The 23,795-nt window shown below is 37.4% G+C and overlaps 4 protein-coding genes across 7 annotated transcripts in view; 3 read left to right on the top strand and 1 right to left on the bottom strand.

Moving 5' to 3' along the window:
• The window catches only part of capn1 (calpain 1), a 31,062-nt gene extending 24,464 nt beyond the window's left edge, over positions 1-6,598 (top strand). The window contains exons 17-22 of the mRNA XM_079865167.1: positions 708-772; positions 990-1,058; positions 2,044-2,122; positions 2,204-2,320; positions 5,361-5,419; positions 5,765-6,598. Of these exons, the coding sequence (XP_079721293.1) occupies positions 708-772; positions 990-1,058; positions 2,044-2,122; positions 2,204-2,320; positions 5,361-5,419; positions 5,765-5,791 (416 nt within the window). The 3' untranslated portion in view covers positions 5,792-6,598. The remainder of the gene's footprint in view (positions 1-707; positions 773-989; positions 1,059-2,043; positions 2,123-2,203; positions 2,321-5,360; positions 5,420-5,764) is intronic.
• Positions 6,599-7,235: 637 nt separating this feature from the next.
• dusp19b (dual specificity phosphatase 19b) lies at positions 7,236-8,696 on the top strand. The gene is made up of 4 exons (XM_079867950.1): positions 7,236-7,505; positions 7,847-7,893; positions 8,098-8,250; positions 8,393-8,696. The coding sequence occupies exons 1-4, from the start codon at positions 7,280-7,282 to the stop codon at positions 8,573-8,575; spliced, it is 609 nt and encodes a 202-aa protein (XP_079724076.1). The 5' UTR covers positions 7,236-7,279; the 3' UTR covers positions 8,576-8,696.
• An 87-nt stretch (positions 8,697-8,783) lies between these two features.
• On the top strand, positions 8,784-13,245 carry LOC307154956 (uncharacterized protein). Of its 4 annotated transcripts, none has more exons than XM_079865203.1 (5): positions 8,784-9,068; positions 9,619-9,820; positions 9,896-9,972; positions 10,056-10,134; positions 11,945-13,245. In XM_079865203.1, exons 1-5 carry the CDS (start codon positions 8,904-8,906, stop codon positions 13,108-13,110), a joined length of 1,689 nt encoding a protein of 562 aa, XP_079721329.1. In that variant the 5' UTR covers positions 8,784-8,903; the 3' UTR covers positions 13,111-13,245. The 4 variants fall into 4 exon arrangements, with proteins under 4 accessions (XP_079721329.1, XP_079721330.1, XP_079721328.1 ...); XM_079865204.1 differs by having other exon boundaries at positions 8,796-9,068; positions 9,616-9,820; positions 9,899-9,972; XM_079865202.1 differs by having other exon boundaries at positions 8,796-9,068; positions 9,616-9,820.
• A 3,625-nt stretch (positions 13,246-16,870) lies between these two features.
• Positions 16,871-22,216, bottom strand: pnp5a (purine nucleoside phosphorylase 5a). Its single transcript, XM_079866660.1, has 6 exons — positions 22,005-22,216; positions 19,706-19,875; positions 19,504-19,607; positions 18,805-18,980; positions 18,141-18,331; positions 16,871-17,199 (listed from the first exon to the last, which is right to left on the bottom strand). Exons 1-6 carry the CDS (start codon positions 22,025-22,027, stop codon positions 16,982-16,984), a joined length of 882 nt encoding a protein of 293 aa, XP_079722786.1. The 5' UTR covers positions 22,028-22,216; the 3' UTR covers positions 16,871-16,981.
• Between the last annotated feature and the right edge of the window lie 1,579 nt (positions 22,217-23,795).

Below are 23,795 nucleotides of genomic sequence, written 5' to 3'. Positions count from 1 at the left end.
GTGAACGAAAAATGAAGCTATTGTTTCCAAAAAAACCCTTATGATTCTGAACATCCTGAAACGAGTCGTCAGTAATTCCAGTCTCACTTTCTACTCGATTCTATGAAGGTTTGTTACTAATTTGCATAATTCCAGCCTATGGTTTTCATTGGCTGCTGGGGAATAACGTCTCCTTTGCCCCGCCCTCAAACACTGTAGTTGCAGCGGAGACTGGAAGAGTTTGGTTCGTGTTGTCGTGTTGAGAAGACGCTTTTTTAAAGCAAATCCACTTTGCTGCACTTCCAAAGGATGAGATTGATATGATAAAACGACGCCATCCTTACTGTTCTGAAAATCTGAAATTCAGATATGGTAATGAGCGTTTCGTTTCCGACACACGCTGTAAGCAATCGACCAATCACAACAGACTGGGTCATCTGACCAATCAGAGCAGAGGAAAGCTCTCAGAAAGGCGGGTTTTAGAGAGACCGAATCCTTTATCGAACCGTTTCAGACACTGAGAGAAAAGAGCTGATGCTGCAGTGTGTATTGTGAGAAAATGCAGGTGTTTTTTGACCTTGGATGTTGGATCTATTGTAGGAGACTCCAAAACTAAATTAGGAACCTTTCACATTGCATAATAGCGGCACTTTAAATGAACTATCAGACTGATCACCGGACATGATGAGTCGTGAACACTCGTCTGTGTTTGTGTCTTTATTCCACAGATAAAGATCTAAAGACAGACGGCTTCGGGAAGGAGTCCTGTCGGAGCATGATCAACCTCATGGACGTATCCTTTCCACAGATTCTGCTTTAATGCAAAACATATTTAATGCAGAATAACTCATCTGCAAATATGAGTTATCCTCTTTTGCTTTGTCACCAGATACATTTTGCCAGTGCAGTGTTTAGATGTCAAGTCTTGATCGCGTTCAGGCCTCTCTGTCTCTCACAGTTCTGACTGTATTTCTGCTGGTCTTGCTCTTATTGTCCTTGACTTGCTTCAGGCGGACGGCAGCGGGAAGCTCGGACTCACAGAGTTTCATGTGTTGTGGGAAAAGATTAAACGCTACCTGGTGAGATGATGTTATATTATATTCATGTTTTTCAAAGATAGTCTTTAGTGAAGGCTCTTATGACGAGTTGGTCAACACATTTACACATCAACAGCTATTCAGTGTTCAGAAGCTGGAACAGGACATTACTTATTTCATATGCACACAGGTCAGCCAGTCACAACACAGGTCATTTACATATAAACATATTAAAGGTGCAGCAGAAGAAGCAGCATGTTTAATTCTCAGGGTCAGAGAGAAGGTGGGAAAGGTCATGAACTGGTCAAACCACCTGTGTTTATATAGCAATATACTTAGGGATGGGATTATACAAATTTCTGTATTATCCAAACTGAAAAGTATGAACCATCTGAATCAATCATGTAAATCCGAGGAAAAAATGGTTTAGTGGGGGAGGGACAGGATTTTGTCACTGTAATTGTGAAACGACCTTAAGTAATTAAAAAAAAGCATCAAATGCGAGTAAAAAACAGCATTTAAATTATATTATTCGCCAATTGCCTGGTTCGTTTTTTATGAATTTGACAATGCATGTGATATGGTTTAGTGTGATCATCAAATTGCAATGGTTGTTGTGATTATATATAATTATATAAATATATAGTCTGACACGCTGCATGTTTCAGAGTAAAGCACATCACTGTGTTCATTTTCAGATTCGATTCACAGTAAATGCTACTCTGTGTGTTTGAGTCGCTTTTGGGACGCAACATGTGCCAACTATCTTGCCAAATTTGTAGTGAGAATCGTTTATTAATAGAGAAGTGTAAGATCTCCCTGCAGTTTCCCGCCAAAATAAAAGCACAATGGTTTAATGTTTGAAAGCAAAAAAATTAAGACAACCATAAATGTTAGTATTATAATTTTACTGTTGTTCTGTAAAATAAAACAAAATAATAATAATAATAATAATAATAATAATTATTGCCGACTTCATATTGCAGTTATTTCTGCTCAGTTTATAAAGTCTTCCACCTGTTCACAGCAAATCTTCAGAGACCATGACCTGGATAAGTCCGGCACGATGAGCTCGTATGAGATGAGAAGAGCTCTGGAAACAGCAGGTACACTGACTTACACTGGACGATAGAAACAGAACAGAGGAAACGGCACTCATCTCTTCTTCTCTTCCTCTCCTCCTCCAGGTTTTAAGCTGAACAATCATTTATTCCAGCTGATCATCCTGCGGTACACGGAGCAAGACCTCTCTGTGGATTTCGACAACTTTGTCACCTGTTTAGTGCGGCTGGAGACCATGTTCAGTGAGTCGGGCTGGAGAATTTGTTTTGTCCTAAATATTAGACTTGTACTGTTTTTGTTATTCAATAATGCGCAAAGATTAAATAGATTATGTAGAAATATATGCACAACTGTTCAAAAGTTTGAGGTCAGGAAGATTTTTTTGTGCAAGATATTTATACTTTTATTCAGTGAGGATGCATTAAATTGATCAAAAGTGACAGTAAAGTCAAGTCAAGTCAAGTCATCTTCATTTATATAGCGCTTTTAACAATGTAGATTGTTTCAAAGCAGCTTTACAGAGATAAGCGTATAATTTAAGGTAACAGAGATTGTTTCGGCTTTACAGCAGAGTTAAGTTATTTCCATCTGAAGTTAGTTTTGATTGATTTGCTTCCGTCGCAATGATCATTTGTTATTAAATTAGGGGCCGCTAAGACGACACCAATCCCTCTACACAGACTTTAAACGCGAATCTGTGAGAAACGTTGTGGCGTTCACATGAGCATTTAGAATGAGTTCTATAGTTATGTGCGTTTGAATATATGCAGGTTTGGAATTCCCTACAAGCCAAGCCTAAACAAAGTACTTGTCTTTCCCTATAAATTTTGATAAAGAATTTAATTTTATTTTGTTGCTTTGGGGTAGGAACGCGAAACGGATTTTCCCGACAACGCCTTATCTGTAGAGTGGTAGTGGGATCCTCCATAGGGAGAGACTAGTTGGCACTTCAGCACTGCGTTGTCATCGGTCCAGGCGAAGGTCCTTCGTCAGATCTGGATACGGCCTGGATCCGGCAGGCTGCAGGAAAACCTCGGGATAAACACAGACACTAAAATTAGCGTAGATGCCATTCTTCTCATGATGTAACGAGTACATCAGGATTTTTGGGAAGTGTTCCCGGTTCCGGCTGACCTAATCTATGCAGCCTAACATTAAATTATAGAAGTCTATAATGTATTATGTGAAAGCTAGGTCAAAGAGATGTGTCTTTAATCTGGCTTTGAACTGACAGAGTGTGTCTGCTTCCCGGACAATGGTAGGAAGACTGTTCCAGAGTTTTGGTGCTAAATAGGAAAAGGATCTACCGCCAGCAGTCGATTTTGATATTCTAGGTATTATCAACTGGCCGGAATTTTGAGATCGCAATAGACGTGACGGACTATAATGCGTTAAGAGCTCGCTCAAGTACTGCGGAGCTAAACCATTTAGTGCTTTGTAAGTGATCAGCAATATTTTAAAATTGATGCGATGTTTAATAGGGAGCCAATGCAGTTTTGACAGAACCGGGCTAATATGGTCATACTTCCTGGTTCCGGTAAAGCAGCGTTAGTTTTTATTTGAGTTATTATAGTTTTATTCATGTTTTTTTTAATTAGCTTTTTATTTTCAGTTTATTTGTTTTAGTAATAGTCATTTCATTTATTTATTTTTTTTTTTTTTTTTCCCTTTTTTTTTTTTTCAAATATTTCTATTTAGGTTTAAGTTGTTTTTATTTGAGCTTTTATTTATTTCCAGTTATTAATTAATTACTAGTGCTTAAACTTATTTAAAAAAAATGTTTGCCTTACGTTTAGTTACGTTTTTCAACTACCGTATTTTCCGCACTATAAGGCGCACTTAAAAGCCTTTAATTTTTTCAAAAAACGGCAGTGCGCCTTATAATCCGGAGCGCCTTATATATGTGATGCGATCTGGGAAAACCCGTCGGATGTCGCGCTGGGCCGTTTTCACTAAATTCCAAAATAGTTTGAATGTCATTTTTTTGTCAATTTTTTTTTTCATTAAATTATTATTCTATAACATCTTTTCTCTTATCTCTGAAAATATCTTGGCAAAATTCCCTTGTTTAGTGCAGAAAAACAGCGATTTATAGTGTCAAGCTGAAAATAGCCTACTCTCTTTCTCTAATGCATCTATGCGACCATTTTCTCTAACGCCCGGCAGAGGTGAAAAAAAAAACAATCGCCACCTGTCCTTCTCTTAACACTACAAAGATAGTTTACCTTTAAAATAAACCACATACATGTACAGTGAAAGACGCGCGCGCTGTTTTACAATGGCGTCTTTTTTGCCGCGCGCGCGCCTCCGCATCCGAATCTGCCCGAGCCGACGGATATTAGTTTTTTTTATTACCTTCGCGCTCATGCGGACGCGTCGAACAAGGTTTCACAGCTCAGCCACTTGTTTTTTCATAATTTTTGCTGCAAGTGGTAGATCTTGGTTTACATTTGGACTTTGGATGTGATCTTAGGCTTGAAAAGGTTGGTGACCACTCCATAACGCAAACCCAGTCAAACGTTTGACTGCAGTATCTTCTATTCTATGCGCCTTATAATCCGGTGCGCCCTATATATGAAAACAGTTCTAAAATAGGCCATTCATTGAAGGTGCGCCTTATAATCCGGTGCGCCTTATAGTGCGGAAAATACGGGTAATACTTATATTTTATTTTATTTCAGCTTTATTTCAATAAACATAAATGTTTTAATATTTTTAATTTAAATATTAACAATAATAACCCTGCAGTGAAGACATTTATAATGTTGTAAAAGATTCTATTTAAAAAAAATGCTGTTTTTTTTTTTGTTTTGTTTTTTACTTTCTATTCATCAGAATTAAAAAATGTTTTCACAAAAATATGAAGCAGCATGACTGTTTTCAACATTGATAATAATCATAAATGTTTTGTGAGCATCAAATCATCATTAGAATGATTTCTGAAGGATCATGTGACTCTTAAGACTGGAGTAATGATGCTGAAAATACAGCTTTGATCACAGGAATAAATTACACTTTACTAGATATTCACATAGAAAACAGATATTTTGAATTGCAATAATATTTCACAATTTTTACTGTTTTTACTGCATTTCTGATCAAAGAAATGTAGCCTTGATGAGCTGAAGAGACTACTAATATATAGAGAATTCATGTAATTAAGTATTCTGCTGTTTTCATAACAACAAATCATTACATGAACATATCTCAACAGAATCTCTGTCTAATAATACAGCAATTCTGTCATAACATAAAGCTGACTCAGGCGTCTGTGTTTTTCAGAGACCTTCAAAACGATGGACACAGACGCAGACGGAGTTGTGTCGCTCACATTCTTTGAGGTTTCACTTCACTTTCATGAACACTTCTCACACACACTACTTCTGCTTTACCTGGTGCACGACATCAGCAGCCGCAGCACACTTTAACTGAACACTGAAACAACACACTGACACTGACGTGTGAAGGAAACAAGCATTTGTGTCATATCTCTCTCTCTCTCTCTCTCTCTCTCTCTCTCTCTCTCTCTCTCTCTCTCTCTCTCTCTCTCTCTCTCTCTCTCTCTCTCTCTCTCCCTCCCTCCCTCCCTCTCTCTCTCTCTCTCTCTCTCTCTTTCTCTCTCCCCCTCTCTCTCTCTCCCCCTCTCTCCCCCTCTCTCCCTCTCTCTCTCTCTCTCTCTCTCGCAGTGGATCTCTCTGACCATGTTTGCCTGAAAAGGACAGATTTCCACCCTTTGTCTGCACTGAGACCGTCTAAAGAGTGCCTTCATTTCTACACATCTCCAATGCATTTCTAATGGACAAACAGCCTTAAGTCACGAAGCCCTGTTTACATAGACTTTAATCAGAGCGTGGAAAATACTGTGCCAATCGTGAGTGCTTCTGAAGCCAAGAGAAAACTCTTATCAAACCATTTACAGCATGTTTTTAGTCATTCTGGATCGAGATGCATGCGTTTCCCATGGATCACCAGATAAAACCCGTTTACACTATATATGCCAAATCAATCATTGCCAATTTCAATCATTCTCAGCCGTTTTTAATCAATGTTTTATGAGCTGCATATTTTTCAGTGCATGTCATATCTGAATGTTCTACACATAAAGAATGCCGTATTAGAAACGCACCCAGCTTTACTTACAGAAAGTGTTTGTTTGGACTGAAGTTCATGCAGCTGTTTTATAGGACAACCCAAAGGATCTTTTATCAAGCTGAAACAGACATGCATTTGTATTTTATATACATGACTTAAGTTCTGTTTATATGAGCACTTCAAAACCTCTCTTCAACAGGACCGGGAACAGATCGAATCTGATATACAGAATCACGAGACTGAACCAAACTTTTTATCTTACAATACAAAGATGAAAATGTGGAGGAAACTGTTCTTCTTTTAATGCCAATCAGCAGGTTTTACAAAATATTTTTTTCCTTTGTTAATTCATTTTTGTGGGTTTTAAATAAACTTTCTTTTGAAAAATAAAATATGTGCTCTGTTATGGATTTAACAGAGCTTGTCTCCATGTTTTTAATTTTTTTACTTATTAGTTTTTGTAGGGAAATGTTTCCAGTGTGGGTCAATATATAATTAAATTATATGAATATATTAAATATCAAATATAAGTAATAATGTCTGTTGACATGATGGCTCTGCATTGCCCCATCCTACAAAATAATATAGCCTATTTAATACTATTTTAAACAGCATATAATTAATATATGTACAATTATAATGCATGCAGTTTTATATTACGTGGAATATAAAATTAATTTGGATGGTACTGTAACTATTTAAATATAAAAATGATTTTAAATGATTTATATATATATAAAATTATATGCCGATTTTATAGACAACTAGAGATCTATAACAAGATTTGTCACTACAGAAACTGTGGTAGTTTAATGTTAACTTGGTATTAGTAAATGAAATAGAATTTGACATTTATACAAAGATATAATTTTTTTTTTTTTTTTTAATGCTAAGCTATTAAACTGATCCACAGAGTTCCTGGAAATGTTTACACTGTTTTAAGGCCATATTTCAGATTCATTAGTAACGAATTAAACGAACGTTGTATTTTGTGGAAATTATGGTCAGGGGCTTTTATTTTGAAATTAAAGGGTGCACCGAGCTTAGGGTTCCCCGCTTTGTTTACAGCCTTTCCTCTTTAGTTCCGCGGTGCGATCAGTGTCGTAGAGATGAACTCTCTCTCGCAGGAGATCGAGGGATTCTCCGCGGCGCGTCTGAGGAAGCAGATCACGCGCGTCACGACTGTAACGGGCGAGAAACTCGTGGAGACGCGACGCGGCGATGATTTCCACGTCACGCGCGATACGGAGCGCGAGAGTGACGCGGCGTGCGGGTTCGTGCAGGACTTGAACCTGGACCTGCAAGTGGGCATCATAAGACCCTTCCTCCTGCTCTGTGCGTTTTGTCTTTAATGTCTATTTGTAATATTTATTGTGAAAACCCGACAAAACTCCCACTGTGTTTGGTAAAGTGCGGTAATACCATTGTAACATGGTAATTATTACTTTATTAATGGACTCCAATGTATCAACAGTGTCTAAATGGCATTAGCATGTTACTTTTTGTAAAACGAAGTAAATTATAAATTTGTAAATTCAAACTTTAAAATAATGTTGGATTATGATAATATATATATATATATATATATATATATATATATATATATATATATATATATATATATATATATAGCACATTAAGTATTAACCTCTAACTGTCAAATTTTTATTTTCTAGCATCCCAGGATGCAGCTCATGACATAGAAACATTGAAAAGGTTAAAGGTAAGGTAGTGAGGTTTTTATTGTTATTTTATGTTTATATTATTTATTTTATATATCTTACTAAAGCCACTTATAAACTTTATAAAACTAGGCCAGCTAATTTATATAAAACTAAATTTATATATACATACATAAATGGGTGTATACACACAAACACACACATATTATATACACGCACACACAAATATATCTGTTGTGTTTTAGGTGACTCATGTGCTGAATGTGTCGTATGGGGTCCAGAACGTGTTTCCTGATCTCTTCACATATAAGACTGTTACCATGATGGATATTCCAGAGACAGACATCACCTCATACTTCCCTCAATGTTTTGAGTTCATAAAGGAAGCCAGTCAGCAGGTGTGTGTGTGTAAGACAGAGAGGTGTGTGTGTGTGTGTCTGTCTGTCTGTCTGTCTGTGTGTGTGTGTGTGTGTGTGTGTGTGTGTGTGTGTGTGTGTGTGTGTGTGTGTGTCTATAAGCTCTGATCTGCGTGTTCTTCAGGATGGAGTGGTGCTGGTCCACTGCAACGCTGGAGTGTCTCGCTCTGCTTCTGTCGTCATCGGGTTCCTCATGTCCCAGGAGAAGAAGTCGTTTGATGAAGCCTTCAGCTCTGTGAAAACTGCCCGGCCTTCCATCCAGCCAAACCCAGGCTTCATGAATCAGCTGAAGAAATATAATCCATAATGCCATACAAACATTGAGACTGATCTGATGTTTCTGTAAACCCAATTCTTAGTATGTTAAAATATTTTTTATGGTTATGTTGTTGCATAAATAAAACATTTGCCATTGCTGCTGATTTATCGATGGTCTTTACATTTTCATGAGGTTTAATCATAGACTGTAAAAAAAATAGGGTTTAATAGGTGACTTTTATTTTGAAATGCATCAGGACTGGAAACTGATCAACCGTTGAATCCGCGTTCACGTGCGTCACAACACAGTAACCGAAGGGACTTTGGCAAAACAAATGAATCAGTGATAGTAGTCGCCTTTTTTATTAAACATTTTAATGATATATCAAAGGAATAGAAGTATGTCGTATGAACTCTCTATCCAGAAACAACTGCTCACAATAATGGACAGTTTAGTCTCATCTATAGTGAAAGAAATTTGTCAACTTGATATTTTTCAGTCAAAACGTCAAAATGCAAATACAGAAACTGATATCAAATTGGTAAGTCCGTTCAAATATATCGTTGCTGATGTCTTAAAATTCGTAAAGAATAAGATATTTTACTAAAAATCACCGTGGTAAACAGTTACTGCTAAACATACTATAGTTTATAGTTATTTTAATCGCTGTAAAGTAAGCTTGTAAGTTATAAATAATTAATATGGAATCTCCTTAGCTTCTGTTATTTTTTTTTATTTTTTATAATAAGCACTGAAGAATATGTACATTTGAAGAAGCATCGACTAATAACTGACTAATATTAAACTGCCACAGTTAATGTTTGAACTACCAGATACATTTTATTGCTAATAATTAACGGTAAACTTTTTAAGGCGAAGTGTGCTGTTGAAATATTATTGCACGTATTAAAACAGCTTGTGGGTATTCAATTAAAACATTGTCTTAATATATTTTTGAGCTTTGATCATTGATAGTACATGCGTAGTTACATTAAGTTAATCTGTTATACGTGTTAAAAAGTTAGGCAAGCAGAACTTTAAACTTTACCTTCACAGTTATAGTTACTAATATGTGTTGTTTGCTTCAGAAGAATCTGACAGATGCTATAAGGAAAATAACAAACTCAACAGCTGAACACATCTGCACAATCCTTCATAAAGCATCAACTGGACGAAGAAAATATCTTACACAAGTAGATAAACTCAACAAAAGCATAGACAAGCAGTCTGATGGGACGGGGAAACCACTCAAGACCCAATACCCCAATGCCAAAGATGAGGAACACGTCAAAGGTCGTTCTTATCGTAAATAAATCATGTATTAAATTATGTTTTAAATGATTAAACATGAAAAATGCATTGTTGTAGAAGGAAACCAGGAAGATGTCACCTCAGGAATCCAGGATTGCACCACATTTGGTGGAAATCTTCCTCAGACTGTTGAAGTAAACCTGCTGTAATTGTTTACAATATAATACAAACTATAACTTGCTGTACATTAAACTAACATAGTCTTGTATTTATCTAGGAAGAGCCTGAGTTTACATTTGAGGATGCATTTGGGCATGAAGAGGAACACGTAGAGGGTCAATCTCCTGCTGTTGATGGTACTGACGGCATGTTTGTGCCATGCACATTAATGCATGTGGTGTAATATGTTAATGTGAGGCCTAAATATCCAATATCATATCTATAAACATTAGGGGTGTAACGATACCCTTATGTCACAATTTGATACATATCACGATACTGAACTCATGATACGATATTATTGCGATTCTCCAAGACATATGGTAAAAGGTTAACAGAAAATGTTGAATTTAATTAAAAGGCTAAATTTGATTTTATATGGTGTGTGTAAATGAATATGTTTGGACTTGGCTAAAAACAAACATAACACTCCAAGTGAAACAGTGCTGAACTGAAATGTGCTAAATTAATAAATATATAAATATGAATATGTTAAAATGAGAAGTTCTACAGAATGAACTCTACAGAAAATAATTTAAACATTAAAGTGTTACCGGTCAAATGTGTGTTTCTTTAGCTATATAACCTAGAAACAGCCGATGTAAATTTCACAGGTAACACTTTGCAAAAGTCCCATTTGTTAACAAGGATGTATTAGCTAGCTTTCATGAACTATGCATTATGCAATATACGTTTTTACTGCATGTAATAATATTTGAGCAATACAATTGTACCTTGATCATTCATGTTAGTTCATAGTACATTAAGTTAGGTAATAACAGATAAAATAAAAATCATAACTCAATTTAAAATGTATATGTTGAAATTAACAAACTAACAATGAATAATACTTCTACAACATTTATTAACCTTAGTTAATGCTAAAATTGTAATCTTATTGTATAGTGTTACCATTTCACAGGAATCATGTTTAAATATGGCCATATTTTAATATCTGAAAAGGCCAGAGCATTCAAATTACATAAATGTAGACCTATATTACATGTACAGTCTCTCACTTTGTTTGCTTCTATTTTAGAGCACTTGATGATTATCTAATCAAAATAAAAATATGTATTGTAGTGATAAAATAAAAAAAATAAAAAATCGAATGCGTTTCTGATTTGTTTATGTTTCTGACATGAACATATCAATGTTGAGAAAGCAATCACGTCACTAGCTTTAAATATAATTTTTTTCCGGCTAATGAATGCATAAAAGTGACCAGCTGGATATAAACTAATGCAAATAGATGGTAACGATTGTGACAAAAAACATTTGGCTGAGGTTTGCGTGTGTTTTTGTCACATTGTTTTAACCGCTTGAGGTAGCCACTACAATGCAAGTCCTCTCAGCCTCGACGGCAAGCATACTTCTGTTCTTTCTCTACTAATGCAGCATTTAGTCAACAAATAAAATACTTTATAATGACATGGCAATATGTACTTTAGTGTTGTTCTGTATTCATTCTGTATTCTGTGATCTCTGTGCCTCACGTGTTAACGTAAACATCTCAGCCAGTGAAAGTTTGTTATTTGTCCTCTAGAGGTCGCTCTCGTTCTGTATAATGCCAGCAGTCTCTTCTCAGCACTCTCCTACTGTGTAATGACTGTGTAATGACCGATCCAGCAATGGACGCAACCCGGAAAAACTATCGGTGTGGATTTTTGCCAACGATAGTTCCACCAATCAACTATCGGTACCGATATATCGGCAAAACCGATGATTTGGTCGACCTCTATTTAACATTGTATAGTAGTTTAATGTAGTACTGACACTAAAACAATGAAATTTTTTTTAATTTTTTTTAATTTCTTATTTTGGTCGAACTATACACAATACATATTGTCACTATCCATGATACATATTGTTGCATTTTTGTATTGTGATATATTGTGACACGATATATTGTTACACCCTAATAAACATGCAATGTTCATATTACAGAATCAGTAGAGCCCAGTGCAGAAGAAACTGAATCTGTAGACCATCAAAGAGAAGAACGAAACCAACCAAACCCCAAAGACGAATCAAATGACATTTCAGTCCAGTTAAACATTGACACACTGGATGTACCCAACATTATCGGAACAGGATTGGATGCAACTACACACACTACTGAAGAAGTGCAACTGAATGCAAAAGATGAGCAGAACACATGCAGAACCTGTGGAAAAACCTTCACCTTCCTCAATAACTTGAGAAGACACCAGCAGAAGTTCCACAGTGGAGAAACACCTCACGCTTGCCAAGAGTGTGGAGAGCGTTTCGCCCGCAGTCGCCTCCTCCAAATCCACCGGAGAATCCACAAGGTGGAAAAACCTCACAAATGCGAGCTCTGCGAGAAGACGTTTCGCTTGCCAAACCACTTGAGGAATCACATGACGAGTCACGGTGACGAGAGACCATTCACCTGTTCCACATGTGGCAAGAGCTTCACGTTGATGAGCATCCTCAAATCTCATGAGCGAACACACGGTGGCGAGAAGAACTTTGTGTGTCTGCAGTGCGGTTCCCGGTTCCTCACCAAATCTTACCTGGATTACCATCAGCGAGTTCACACTGGAGAAAAGCCATTCCCGTGCAAACACTGCGGGAAGAGCTTCGCTCAGAAGGGGAACCTCAAGGCACACGAAAGGCTGCACACGGGTGAACAACCCTTCAGATGCGAGGACTGCGGAAAAACCTTCGTGCACTCAAACACCTTCAAATCCCACAAACAGCTCCACACGGGAGTCAAAGCCTTTTGCTGTGAGCTCTGCGGGAAGGGGTTTCGACGAGGAACGCATCTCAAGACTCATCTACTGACACATTCTGGAGACAAACCGTTCAGTTGTGACGTTTGTGAGAAGACTTTCACTCTCAAGGGGTCTTTGAAGACTCACAAGCTCACTCACACAGGACAGAAGGGTTATGCGTGTAACATCTGTAATAAGCGGTTTACTCAGCCCAGTTCGCTGGGAAAACACAGACGGGTTCACACCGGAGAGAAGCCGCATCGCTGCCGAAACTGTGGCAGGGCTTTCTCTCAAAGCAGCCACCGTAACTACCACTCGAAGGTTTGTCACGCTGGGACAGGAAATTCAGCCAACTCGAATGTGGAAGAGAACTAACCAGTCGTTCCACCTGTGACTTTCCTGATTAAACCAGGGTTCCCACGGGTCCTTGAAATCCTTGAAAGTGTGTGAATCTGAAAAAAAAATTGCAGGCCCTGGAAAGTTTTGGAAAATAAACATACATAGATACAGGTCCTTGAGAGTGCTTGAATTTATTTTGTGCAAGAAGTTTTCTGAAAAAAAAAATCCATATAATTCCCTCCGGTCGGATGAAAGTGTTATTTCACCAACACTTCGTGGCCTATGAATACTAGCTTGCTTGATTTACGTTAGTTACGCGCATTTACGCGTTACGTTAAGTGTTTCCCACGTGAGGTACTTTGTGTTGCCATTACATTGCCATGACGTTCACACACATAAAACTACTATGGTACCTCAACGTTTGTTGTTGAACACAACAAATGTTTCCCCACATTAAAGGGATAGTTCACCCAAAAATGAAAATTCTGTCAGTATTTACTCACCTTCATGTTGTTCCAACCCCATAAGACCTTCGTTCATCTTCGGAACACAAATTAAGATATTTTTGATTAAATCTGAGAGTTGTCTCACTCCTCCATAGGCTTCTAAGGGACTGAAACTGGCTGGCCCAGAAAATGTATTAAAGACATCGTTAATATAGTCCAAGTGACTCCAGTGGCTCAATCTTAAGTTTATAAAGCGACGAGAATACTTTTGCGCAAAAACAAACAAAAATAACGACTTTATTCCACTTTTCATTTCCTTCTCTTTGGGCCTCGGGTCTTTTCACGTAGTGTTTAAGCGTAGCGCGTCTGTGTTGCACGTCACCACGTATCACACATGACCAGCGTCGGCCAATAGTGAGCCTACGTGGTGACGTGCAACACAGACGCGCTAATTACTAGGGTGAGTAATTACTGACAGAATTTTCATTTTTGGGTGAACTATCCCTTTAAGTCCTTGAATTTGAGAATATTGGACCTGGAAAGTCCTTGAAAGGTTCTTAAATTTGAAGTTAACCAAGGTGTGGGAACCCTGTTTAACCCAACAGTGCCCAAATACGTGAGAATTTTCATAGATGAACTGCAATTTCCTGTTTAAGTTCTGGATTGGATCATTAGGGTGAATCTACGAAACATCTAGGTCATATTTCACCCTTAACCTTCCCTCGACTCTTTGTAACACATCTTTCCCTCGCGTTTTTTTCTATTTTTTAATGCAATTTTTGGGGATTTTTTTTTTTTTGTTATTTTATTTAACTTTAAATGACTAGATTTGATCAATAAATAATAAATAAATAGTAATGTAGTAATTTAAGCACATTCTTCACATTCTTTCAACTTAAATTCAAAATAACACTATTTCACACATAACCCTTTTAATTCAGCTCAAAATACCTTACATTGGTGTCTTTGTCGACCTCTTGTGGAAAAATAATAATATAACTTATTACATGGCTTGGTTGAATTCTAATGTAGAATGCGGTGTGTTATTTCTTGATAACAGACGCTGCTAAGTATAACACACCGTTGCCATGAAAAACAGAGCGTTGCTATGGACGCAGGATTCTAACCGTAGAGACGGACCAAACTATTTTCTTTAGAAGAAGCAATACAATTGTTTTTAAATCAATAAACTCCTTTTTAAATCAATATTTTGTGTCAAATTATTGATTTATTTGGTAGGTAACCAATAAGCGGGATAATGTAGAGCGAGGCGGTTGTTATAGCGAATACAACCCCTTCAGGCCATACTTGCCAACCTTGAGACCTCAGAATTAGGGAGATATTCAAAGGAGGGGGGGGGGGGGGGGGGGGGGGGGGGGGGGGGTGTGTGTGTGAATATACATGTATATATTCGAACATGTAGAATATATGTCGTCATATATATCACACACACAAACGCAAAGAAAAATGTAATTAATTTATTTGACAAATTCAATTCCTTAAGGCCTCTCTCCAGGAGGTTAGACCCTAATTTGCACAACAACAACAACACTCCTCTACTAGGGGTTGCACACTACTGATTTCTGCTAGTCGATTTCTTATCAAAACAATACTCGAGTTACTCGACTACTCGTGGTTCATGCTACTGTAAATGAAAAGACATGAAATAGCTAGATCTTATCAATAAACATTTATTAATTCATAGCCTAATGCAACAATTACATAGGTAAACTCTCAAAACATTATAATTATGACATTTCATTTTTAAATTTTCATGTAACAGTCTAAAGCTAAATAAATAGCTGTTCTTGCCTTTCATTTCAGACTAGGGGCCGTTCACATATCGCGTCTTTTCCGCGCTCAAGGTCGTTATTTCAACCGTAGGCGCGCGGCCGCGGTGAGCACGCTCATAATGGAAGCAACGTGCGCTAGTTTTTCCAGGCGGGTTTTTCCTTCTCATCTCCAGAAATATATCTAGTAGTAAAGCTAATGCGAGGGCTAAGCCTTTGCTGATACTTCTTCGTCGTCATCATGGAGAGCGCAGTTTGGTTGCATAGCAACGACAGACGCCATGGGAGCGCAAGCGTTTGGTCTGAAGGCGCCCAGTGACGGATGGTGTAGCAATATTGTTGTCCGGGTGGAAATCGGGAGAAATTCGGGAGAAAGGTCGGTCCGGGAGCTTTTCGGGAGGGGCTTTGAAATTCGGGAGTCTCCCGGAAAAATCGGGAGGGTTGGCATGTATGCTTCAGGCTGATTCAAGACGCGCCTCGCTCTACATTATCCCTTACATATTTCATGACTCTAGATGTCCTTATATCTCTATATGGAGCAAGTGAGCTGTTCCACTGGGTCCTAAAATCAGTTTGTCTTCAGTGTGCATTCAGATACACATGTAGACATAATTAAAAAAAAAAATTTTGCTAAAGTTTTAGCATTTTTAGTTGGAATTTTGAGCATTTGTATGTTTTTCTATGTGTACTGAAGCATTCAATGCATTCCTATGGGGGTCAAATTGACCCGTGAGGGAAGGATTTGTTTCTTTTTTAAATTTCAACCACAGAACTCCTCGAATCCATTAAATTATTTTTGTGTGTATTCGTGGTTCAAGTTCGACAAAAGTCCTAGGGTTTTGGACCCCTCTAATGAACACTCATTTTTTGACATTTAAACAAAAAAAACATTTTCAGGTCAAAATAAAGCCATTATATCCCCAATAAACAAATACATATACAACTTGAAATGTAAAATACTTGTTATGTAACTGTCTCAAGATAGTCAAAATAATGATTGATAATGACAAAATAATGAGGCTTCATTATATTTATGCAAAATATAATTTATTTTTGATGTTGGGGTGAAATATATATTAAATATATATATTAAATATATATTTTCTTCCATCTCGATTTTTTCATCCATCACCTCGTCAAATTGACACAAATTGTCAGACTGACATAAATGTGTAATATTAAGTTACATAAACGAGAGGGAGACAATAATAATAAATAGCCAATTTAGCTAATAATGTTAAAAAAAATACACAAGATAGACCTTTACTGTACATCTACCTACAAATACTACAAACCAATCAAAGTGTTACAGAGATTTTGAATTTAAAGTAACAAATGGTAAACTTTTAAGAAAGAAATAAGAAACATTAGTTTATTATTCAGAGGAATGTAAAAATGATTTGTATTTTTTCCTGTAAAAAGAGAGAAAGAGGGAAAAAAACCCAAGCACTCCCATGCTCACCAGATCTATATACATAAGCGCAAAATATCAGGCAGACCAAAAATAAATGAAGACTTATAAGATTCAATAAACATTATAAATAAGTCTGAGCTGAATGGAATTGACCTGTATAACATGCTTTTTGAAACCATTTATCCAGTGTGTTTGTTCACAGATGAATCGGCATTCTTTGGTCTGTGACTGATCTTGGATCTGATCCGAGAACAGTCTCAGGCGTAATTGTTGTTGTGTTCTAGCCGGGCGACTATGGTGGACACCAGTCTCTCCAGCTGCTCCGCTCTCTGTTTGCCCGTCTCCAGAACTTCCTCGTGATTGGCTTTTTCCTCGCTGTCGTAGTCCATAACCGCTTTATTAGTTATCAAAGACAGAGCGAAGACACGCATGCCACAGTGACGTGCCACGATCACCTCGTGAACAGTGCTCATGCCTAAAACAGACAAAGCCTGGTTAGTAAACTAGTTCACATCAGAAAACATGTTTAGTTATTTTTATTTCAATGTTACAGAAATGTCACTGTCTGCACTCTCATTGGTCACTGGATTTAACTTCATGCAAATGAAAAATGATGTAGTTTAACTTGGTTACATTGAAAAAGTTTGAAAATGAATGACTTCAAGTTACTGCAAATTGTTGTCAGTGTGAATGCCCCCTTTTGGCCTGTCAGAGAACTGCATAATTAAACTATAATACTATTTACTGATTGGATCTTAAAGGGATAGTTCACCCAAAAATAAAAATTCTGTCATAAATGACTCGCCCTCATGTCGTTTCAAACCCGTAAGACTTCAGAACACAAATGAAGATCTTTTTGATGAAATCAGAGAGATTTCTGTCCCTCCATTGACAACTACACAACTACCACTTTGACGCTTCAAAAAATTCATAAAGAGATCGTAAAACTAATCCATATGAATTGAGTGGTTTAGTCCAAATATTCTGAAGAGACTTTATATGGTGAACAGATTTAATTTATTGGTTCATTGGTTCTTGCATGTCAAGCGAACATGCTTGAGCTTCTGTTTACCACAATTAATGTGTGAGTTGATGAATGTTTATACGTGAATAAAAGCCTAAATTCAATCTGTTCATCATATGAAGTGATCGAGACTCTTCAGAATATTTGGACTAAACCTCATATGGATTAGTTTCAGGGTCTCATTATGAACTATTGAAGCGTCAAAGTGGTAGTTGCGTAGTTGTCAATGGAGGGACAGAAAGCTCTCAGATTTAGTCAAAAAGATCTCCATTCATGTTCTGAAGATGAACGAAAGTCTCACGGGTTTGGAACGACGTGAGGGTGAGTAATTTATGACAGAATATTTATTTTTATGTGAACTATCCCTTTAAGAGAGGCGTGACAGCTCTTACCGACAGCATCAGCTCCCAGCTTGTTCAACATGCGACACTCCGCGATCGTCTCGAATGAAGGTCCTCCTAGAACGCAGTAAACGCCCTCTCGCAGAAAATCACTGAAGCCAAGCTCTGAACCCACGTCCAACGCCAGCTGCTGGAGTTCTCGATCATATGCGTCAGACATGCAGGGGAAACGTAACCCAAACCTAAAAAAAAGCAATGCAAGTTAAAGGGATAGTTCACCCAAAAGTGAAAATTACCCCATGATTTACTCACCCTGAAGCCATCCTAGGTGTATATGACATTCTTCTTTCAGACAAATACAATCAGAGTAATATTAAAAATGTCCTGGCTCTTCCAAGCTTTATGGGCACCATTTTTTAACCCCCGGAGCCTTTTGGGACACTTTTATGATGTAAAAATGCACTTGTATGGACATCAAAAAAAGGATGCCCATTTACTCCCATTATAAAGCTTGGAAGTGCCAGGACATTTTTTAATATAACTCAGATTGTATTCGACTGAAAGAAGAATGTCAAATACACCTAGGATGGCTTGAGGTTGAGTAAATCATGGGGTAATTTGTAATAAAGTATGCATGAAATCTCTGCATGTCAAAACAGCTCCATGGCGTGAGAGTGTATAATACAAGTTAGTGCTGCAACACATATAAACACACCTTTCGTCGTTGGGTCCCGTCAGTGGGTTGTTTCCAGCAAACCCAGGCATGTTGAGATGATCTTTGATGATCATGATGTCTCCTACTTTAAAGTCCTGGTTCAGACCGCCAGCGGCGTTGGTAAGAATCACGGTCTTCACTCCCAGCATTTTGAAGATCCGCATAGGCATCGTAATCTGCAACAGAACAACAATATTAGTTTGAGATGCTCAGAGGAAACATCAGTAGCAGTTTACACTGGACCAACATTTACATACAAAAATGGCACTAAAGAAACGTGTGCCAAGTACACAAGCATCAGATGGACATCTTGTCACACCTTGCTGATTTTAGCACTAAGGCAAGTTTTAAAGTTAATGCAAAACCAACAAGTGTTCTGGACTTTGCATTTCATAGGGTTGAAGAGTTTATGCTTCAATCACACACAAAACACAAACAGTTCAAACGAATTCGATTTTCAAATTAGGTCATTTGGCAATTAGATTAATCACGTGGTGAAGAGCAAAAATGGTCATGAGAAATCTAGGTCAGGGTTCTTTAACATTGTACAACTTGCGATTTTTTAAGTGATATTTAAATACATAGAAACAGATAAACAATCAGTCTCCTACCAGGATAACTCTCAGCCTAGCTGTCAGACTGACAAAAAAAGCTATACTGTTTTACATTTTGGATGCGAGTATTATGGGGCATTTGTACCTTTTGGATGGCATATCCCTCATAGAGATGAAACCTTCCCTGCATGCAGACACATGGTATTCCCTTCAAAGTGCCAAACACCAGTCGACCTGCGTGACCGTGCACTGCAGAACAGAAACAAATGCACAGATTCAGCACACAAAATAAGAGGAGTAATGGAAACCTTGCAAGGTAATACCTCACATTATACAGAAACGCTCACCTGTACTTTGGGGGAAGTTGGGGATGTCTTTGTAGTTGAAGGCCACCGGGTCCTTCAACCCGTCAGCCAGTCCACCCATCCCCGAGCCACACACGATGCCCACCAGAGGCTGCACTGCAGTCTGGGACAGGAGCCAGTCCGCTGTGGATTGGCAATCCTCAAAGCTGTAGCTGCAAAGTTACAGTGGAAACATTTATGAGACTACACACGACTTTAACAAGCTCACTGCATTCCCAGCACACATGTTGTATCTGCCCAGAAGTCGAGTTCCTGCGATGGAAAGTTTTATAAACTAACCTATCCGATTCTGGCCTGAGGCACTAACATGGACTAACCACTTTTTCCACAGGTGTTATTAACCCAACATGGGGGATGGCGTCCCGTCCAAGAAACACTATTACTTTACATTTACATTTACATTTATTCATTTAGCTGACGCTTTTATCCAAAAAAAACTTACAATTGCTATATATGTCAGAGGTCGCACGCCTCTGGAGCAACTAGGGGTTAAGTGTCTTGCTCAGGGACACATTGGTGTCTCACAGTGGATTCGAACCCGGGTCTCTCACACCAAAGGCATGTGTCTTATCCATTGCGCCACACCACCACCACTTAAGTATTGTTTTACTTAAGTATCACTTTCAAAGTGTTGCTAGTGCTTCCCTTAAATGATCAGAGCATCAGAGACGTTCCTCTCTGCAGTAATAAAGTTTATTAGCAGCCGGTCGGGAGTCACTTCAGACGCAGCAGAGCAACTCAATGGCCAGAAAAATACACACTCATTTAAAACTTCACAGAATATGTTAAAAATACTCATGAGTGCGTGTGTGTGCGCCACAGCTTTCTACATTCTGATTGGTGACGCTCATACTGGCCAGACTCGCAGCTGACAGTATTATCATATTAATCAACAAAGTCTAGACTTTGTGTGAGTATTTGTAGATTAGATAGACGTTATATAGGGTTTGATTTTACTCTCCTCCTTTTGTGAGAAGAAATTTTCCACAACCTCCACACAGGGGACATAACATTTCAACATAAACATATTTTAAATCATAAAGTAGGAATAGACCTTGTCAAACGACACTTTACGTTCATCAAAGAATAAAAATTCCATCACATTCCCCGGAGTGTGACACACTTGAACATCACAAACATTCAACTTGTATAGAATCGACTTACACAAAAGGCATTTTGAATAGCATCTGCATATGTATCATGCATTATAAGATGCCAAATACTGAATGGATTTGAATGTCTATGAATCCTGCAGATAGCAAATAAAAATATCCTGGCAGATTTGAAACTTGAGCCACTTTTGGACACATCACTACTGTAATCTGAGCGCCTGACTCCTGAAATAAACTTTCTGTGACCGAGCAGCTTTACGATTAACTATGGCCTTTGCAGTTTGGAAAACAGTAACAAAGTAATCATTAAAAAAAAATAATGTTTAGATTTGCAATTCAATTGTAGCAAATACACATTTTCTATACAACCAATTAATTGTAAAAAAATCTAAAAGAATGTGAAAATAGCGCAGGTCCAAAAAGATATATATTATTAAATTTATAATTAAATTTTTTTTTTTTGTTATTTTTTTTTTTTGTTATACTTTTAACTAAACATGTCAGTCCCTTTTCCTTTTAGTCTGATGTATTGTATATCATAGAATTTACAACTAGTAGGCTAATGGTTGACCAATATTAATGGCTGAAAAATTAAGCTTATCTAGAGAGTAGGGTTGCAGGTTATATTGTGTCTTTGTTGTATATGATATGTATGTGTGCGTTACGTATTTTACCATTTTATTGTAGAAAATATAAATTTTCAAAATAATTTCAATACAATCAGCAGTCAACATAGATTAAAAAAATAATAAATCAAAATAGCCAAATTTTCTTTTTTTTTTAACGCGACCCATTTCCATTGAATAATTCGAAGTTTTCAAGGAAAACCCGTTTAAAATCCGAAACGTCCTCTTATATAACGGTACCGAAACGCGCACGCACTGTAGTTCAGTTCTCTGGCAGCTGTTCAAGACACGCAGCGTGCACGCGCATCACCACGTGCTCCTCACTGTGACGATTCGGTTAAATGCAATCTCACATTGATTATGACAGAATGAATGGATAAATTATGATAGATCAGCTTTAACTATGCAACCCCCTGTGCTATGGAGCCATGGGGCGATTATATTACATTCACCAACGAAATAGAATTCAAACATAGGATACACTTTTAAAAGACAAATAAAGAATGTAAATAGTTAGATCTGAAAATAATAATAATAGTATACCCAGTGCTGCTCTCAGGAAACATGTTCAAAATCGCTGTTCAGATCCTTGACAAATACGGAACGGAAATATCGATGTTTCTATAGCGACGGATACGGAGGGAACTTATGCGACGAACGATCAAGAAAACAAATAACGGAGATAGAGTTCAAACTGTTTAATAATTCCTGAAGTGCTGCGCACGTCGCCGGTGTTTTATAGATCCTCTGTTTCTGCCGCTCCTCCCCGCGTTCTGACGCAAATGAAAAGCGGAACGCAACACACACACCCCTGACGCAACGCGCCCTGACGCATCGCCCCCGGTCAGGGTGGGCCAAGTCCAACACGGGCTCTTAAACACGAGAAACAGCTGATATACTGGAAATGGGTTTTCAGCAAGATTAGATTTATGGATGGTCGAACAAAACAAACGCATGAGACTATCATTCAAATATTAACACTGTTATGTGGGTCCATGTGTATTTGGCTTATTCAAATGATTTAGATAAGGAAATCGTGAACTTACATCACGACAATTACCTTTTCTCTTTGCCAGACCTATTGAAGAAGTGTGGTGCGTAATATTAACAATAACGCACGATTTTTTTACCACCTTTTTACCATCATGAAATCATGTAGAAAATTAAACTCAGTTTTTTCCTATTTAGAATTTTAGGGTGTGTATTTTAAAACAGGCTATGCACAACCTAAACAAACAAAAAAAAAAAAGGAATGTTGTTGGAATTTAACATATTTTGACCCACTTTGACCAGTCTTGAGTCAACATTTCGGAAATGCCTAAAGTAAATAAGTCAAAGAATTCAGTTCTTCAACATTCCCCTCATTTAAGCCACCTCAAATTACTGGAGAACGACATGTTAGAATGGTCGAGCACACGTTATTTTAGACCTAATCTAAGAACATGACCAACCAGGGCACCTCCGTAAAACAGAGGTCATGACCCCTGACCTACGACCTGTCTCAAACATATCACATTAGGTAGAGTTATCCTATTTATATTAGCACCTCACTACCCACACATGATCATGTCTGTCAAAACAGTCTCAGAGCCACCGATGAAGAAGAATGTTTTTCAATAATGATTGATTGATGCCATCACCTCTTTCTGTCATTCTGTAACTGTGGCACCTAAGACTGGCATCATTTCAATTCATTACATCACTTATTCTGTTTTGATGTAGCCTGTTGTTGTGATCAGCAGGTTCAAGGTACACACGTGACTGAATGGCGAATAGATAAACATAATATTTACAACCTCACCTATACAGTGAAAAATAAATATACTAAAATATATTTAAAATGCATTAATTTAATGCTAAGTATGCTATAAATATACATACATATTACATACTTAATATAAATACTTTATAAAAACTTTTAATGTAGCCTACTTTATTTATTCAGAAATAGTTCTGAGGTCCAGCTAAATATATACTTTGATTGTGCTTTGAAGTGGAATATATTTTAGGTACACTTTAAATATCTTGCATTTAAAGACTGATATTATATAGAGATCAAATTATCCTTACTAATAGTGATATTGAACACATTTTAGCATTCAAATTAAGAAATGTGCATTGTCCAATAAAAAAGTACTCCAAATAAAGTTTAATTGTAATTTTTATATCAGTAAGGCTCAAGTGATATGTCAGTAAATATGTTAATGGAATTATAGTATACTTAGTATGAAATAAATATATTTTAAATACATTTAGGTATATGTTTTTCCCCCCCACTAAGGTATAAGATAAGGCCTGATAAGGGCCCTTGTTTTCGTCTCAGTCTCTGTTGTG

This window comes from Squalius cephalus (genome assembly GCF_949319135.1).
Source record: "Squalius cephalus genome assembly, chromosome: 3".
NCBI classification, from domain to species: Eukaryota; Metazoa; Chordata; class Actinopteri; order Cypriniformes; family Leuciscidae; genus Squalius; species Squalius cephalus.
Note: the sequence above shows the minus strand (reverse complement) of the source record. Positions and strands in the feature narration are given on the sequence as shown.

What these genes read in the sequence shown, in the direction of transcription:
- LOC307154956 (XM_079865202.1), top strand. Translation starts at nt 8,904, where the DNA reads ATGATATATCAAAGGAATAGAAGTATGTCGTATGAACTCTCTATCCAG. An exon ending in CAGAAACTGATATCAAATTG is followed by an intron (nt 9,069 to 9,615) that starts GTAAGTCCGTTC and finishes TGTTTGCTTCAG; the next exon opens with AAGAATCTGACAGATGCTAT. An exon ending in ATCTTCCTCAGACTGTTGAA is followed by an intron (nt 9,973 to 10,055) that starts GTAAACCTGCTG and finishes GTATTTATCTAG; the next exon opens with GAAGAGCCTGAGTTTACATT.
- dusp19b (XM_079867950.1), top strand. Translation starts at nt 7,280, where the DNA reads ATGAACTCTCTCTCGCAGGAGATCGAGGGATTCTCCGCGGCGCGTCTG. An exon ending in AAACATTGAAAAGGTTAAAG is followed by an intron (nt 7,894 to 8,097) that starts GTAAGGTAGTGA and finishes GTTGTGTTTTAG; the next exon opens with GTGACTCATGTGCTGAATGT. An exon ending in TAAAGGAAGCCAGTCAGCAG is followed by an intron (nt 8,251 to 8,392) that starts GTGTGTGTGTGT and finishes CGTGTTCTTCAG; the next exon opens with GATGGAGTGGTGCTGGTCCA.
- pnp5a (XM_079866660.1), bottom strand. Translation starts at nt 22,027, where the DNA reads ATGTTTCCTGAGAGCAGCACTGG. An exon ending in TTTCCTGAGAGCAGCACTGG is followed by an intron (nt 19,876 to 22,004) that starts GTATACTATTAT and finishes GTAACTTTGCAG; the next exon opens with CTACAGCTTTGAGGATTGCC. An exon ending in GCTGGGAGCTGATGCTGTCG is followed by an intron (nt 17,200 to 18,140) that starts GTAAGAGCTGTC and finishes TGTCTGTTTTAG; the next exon opens with GCATGAGCACTGTTCACGAG.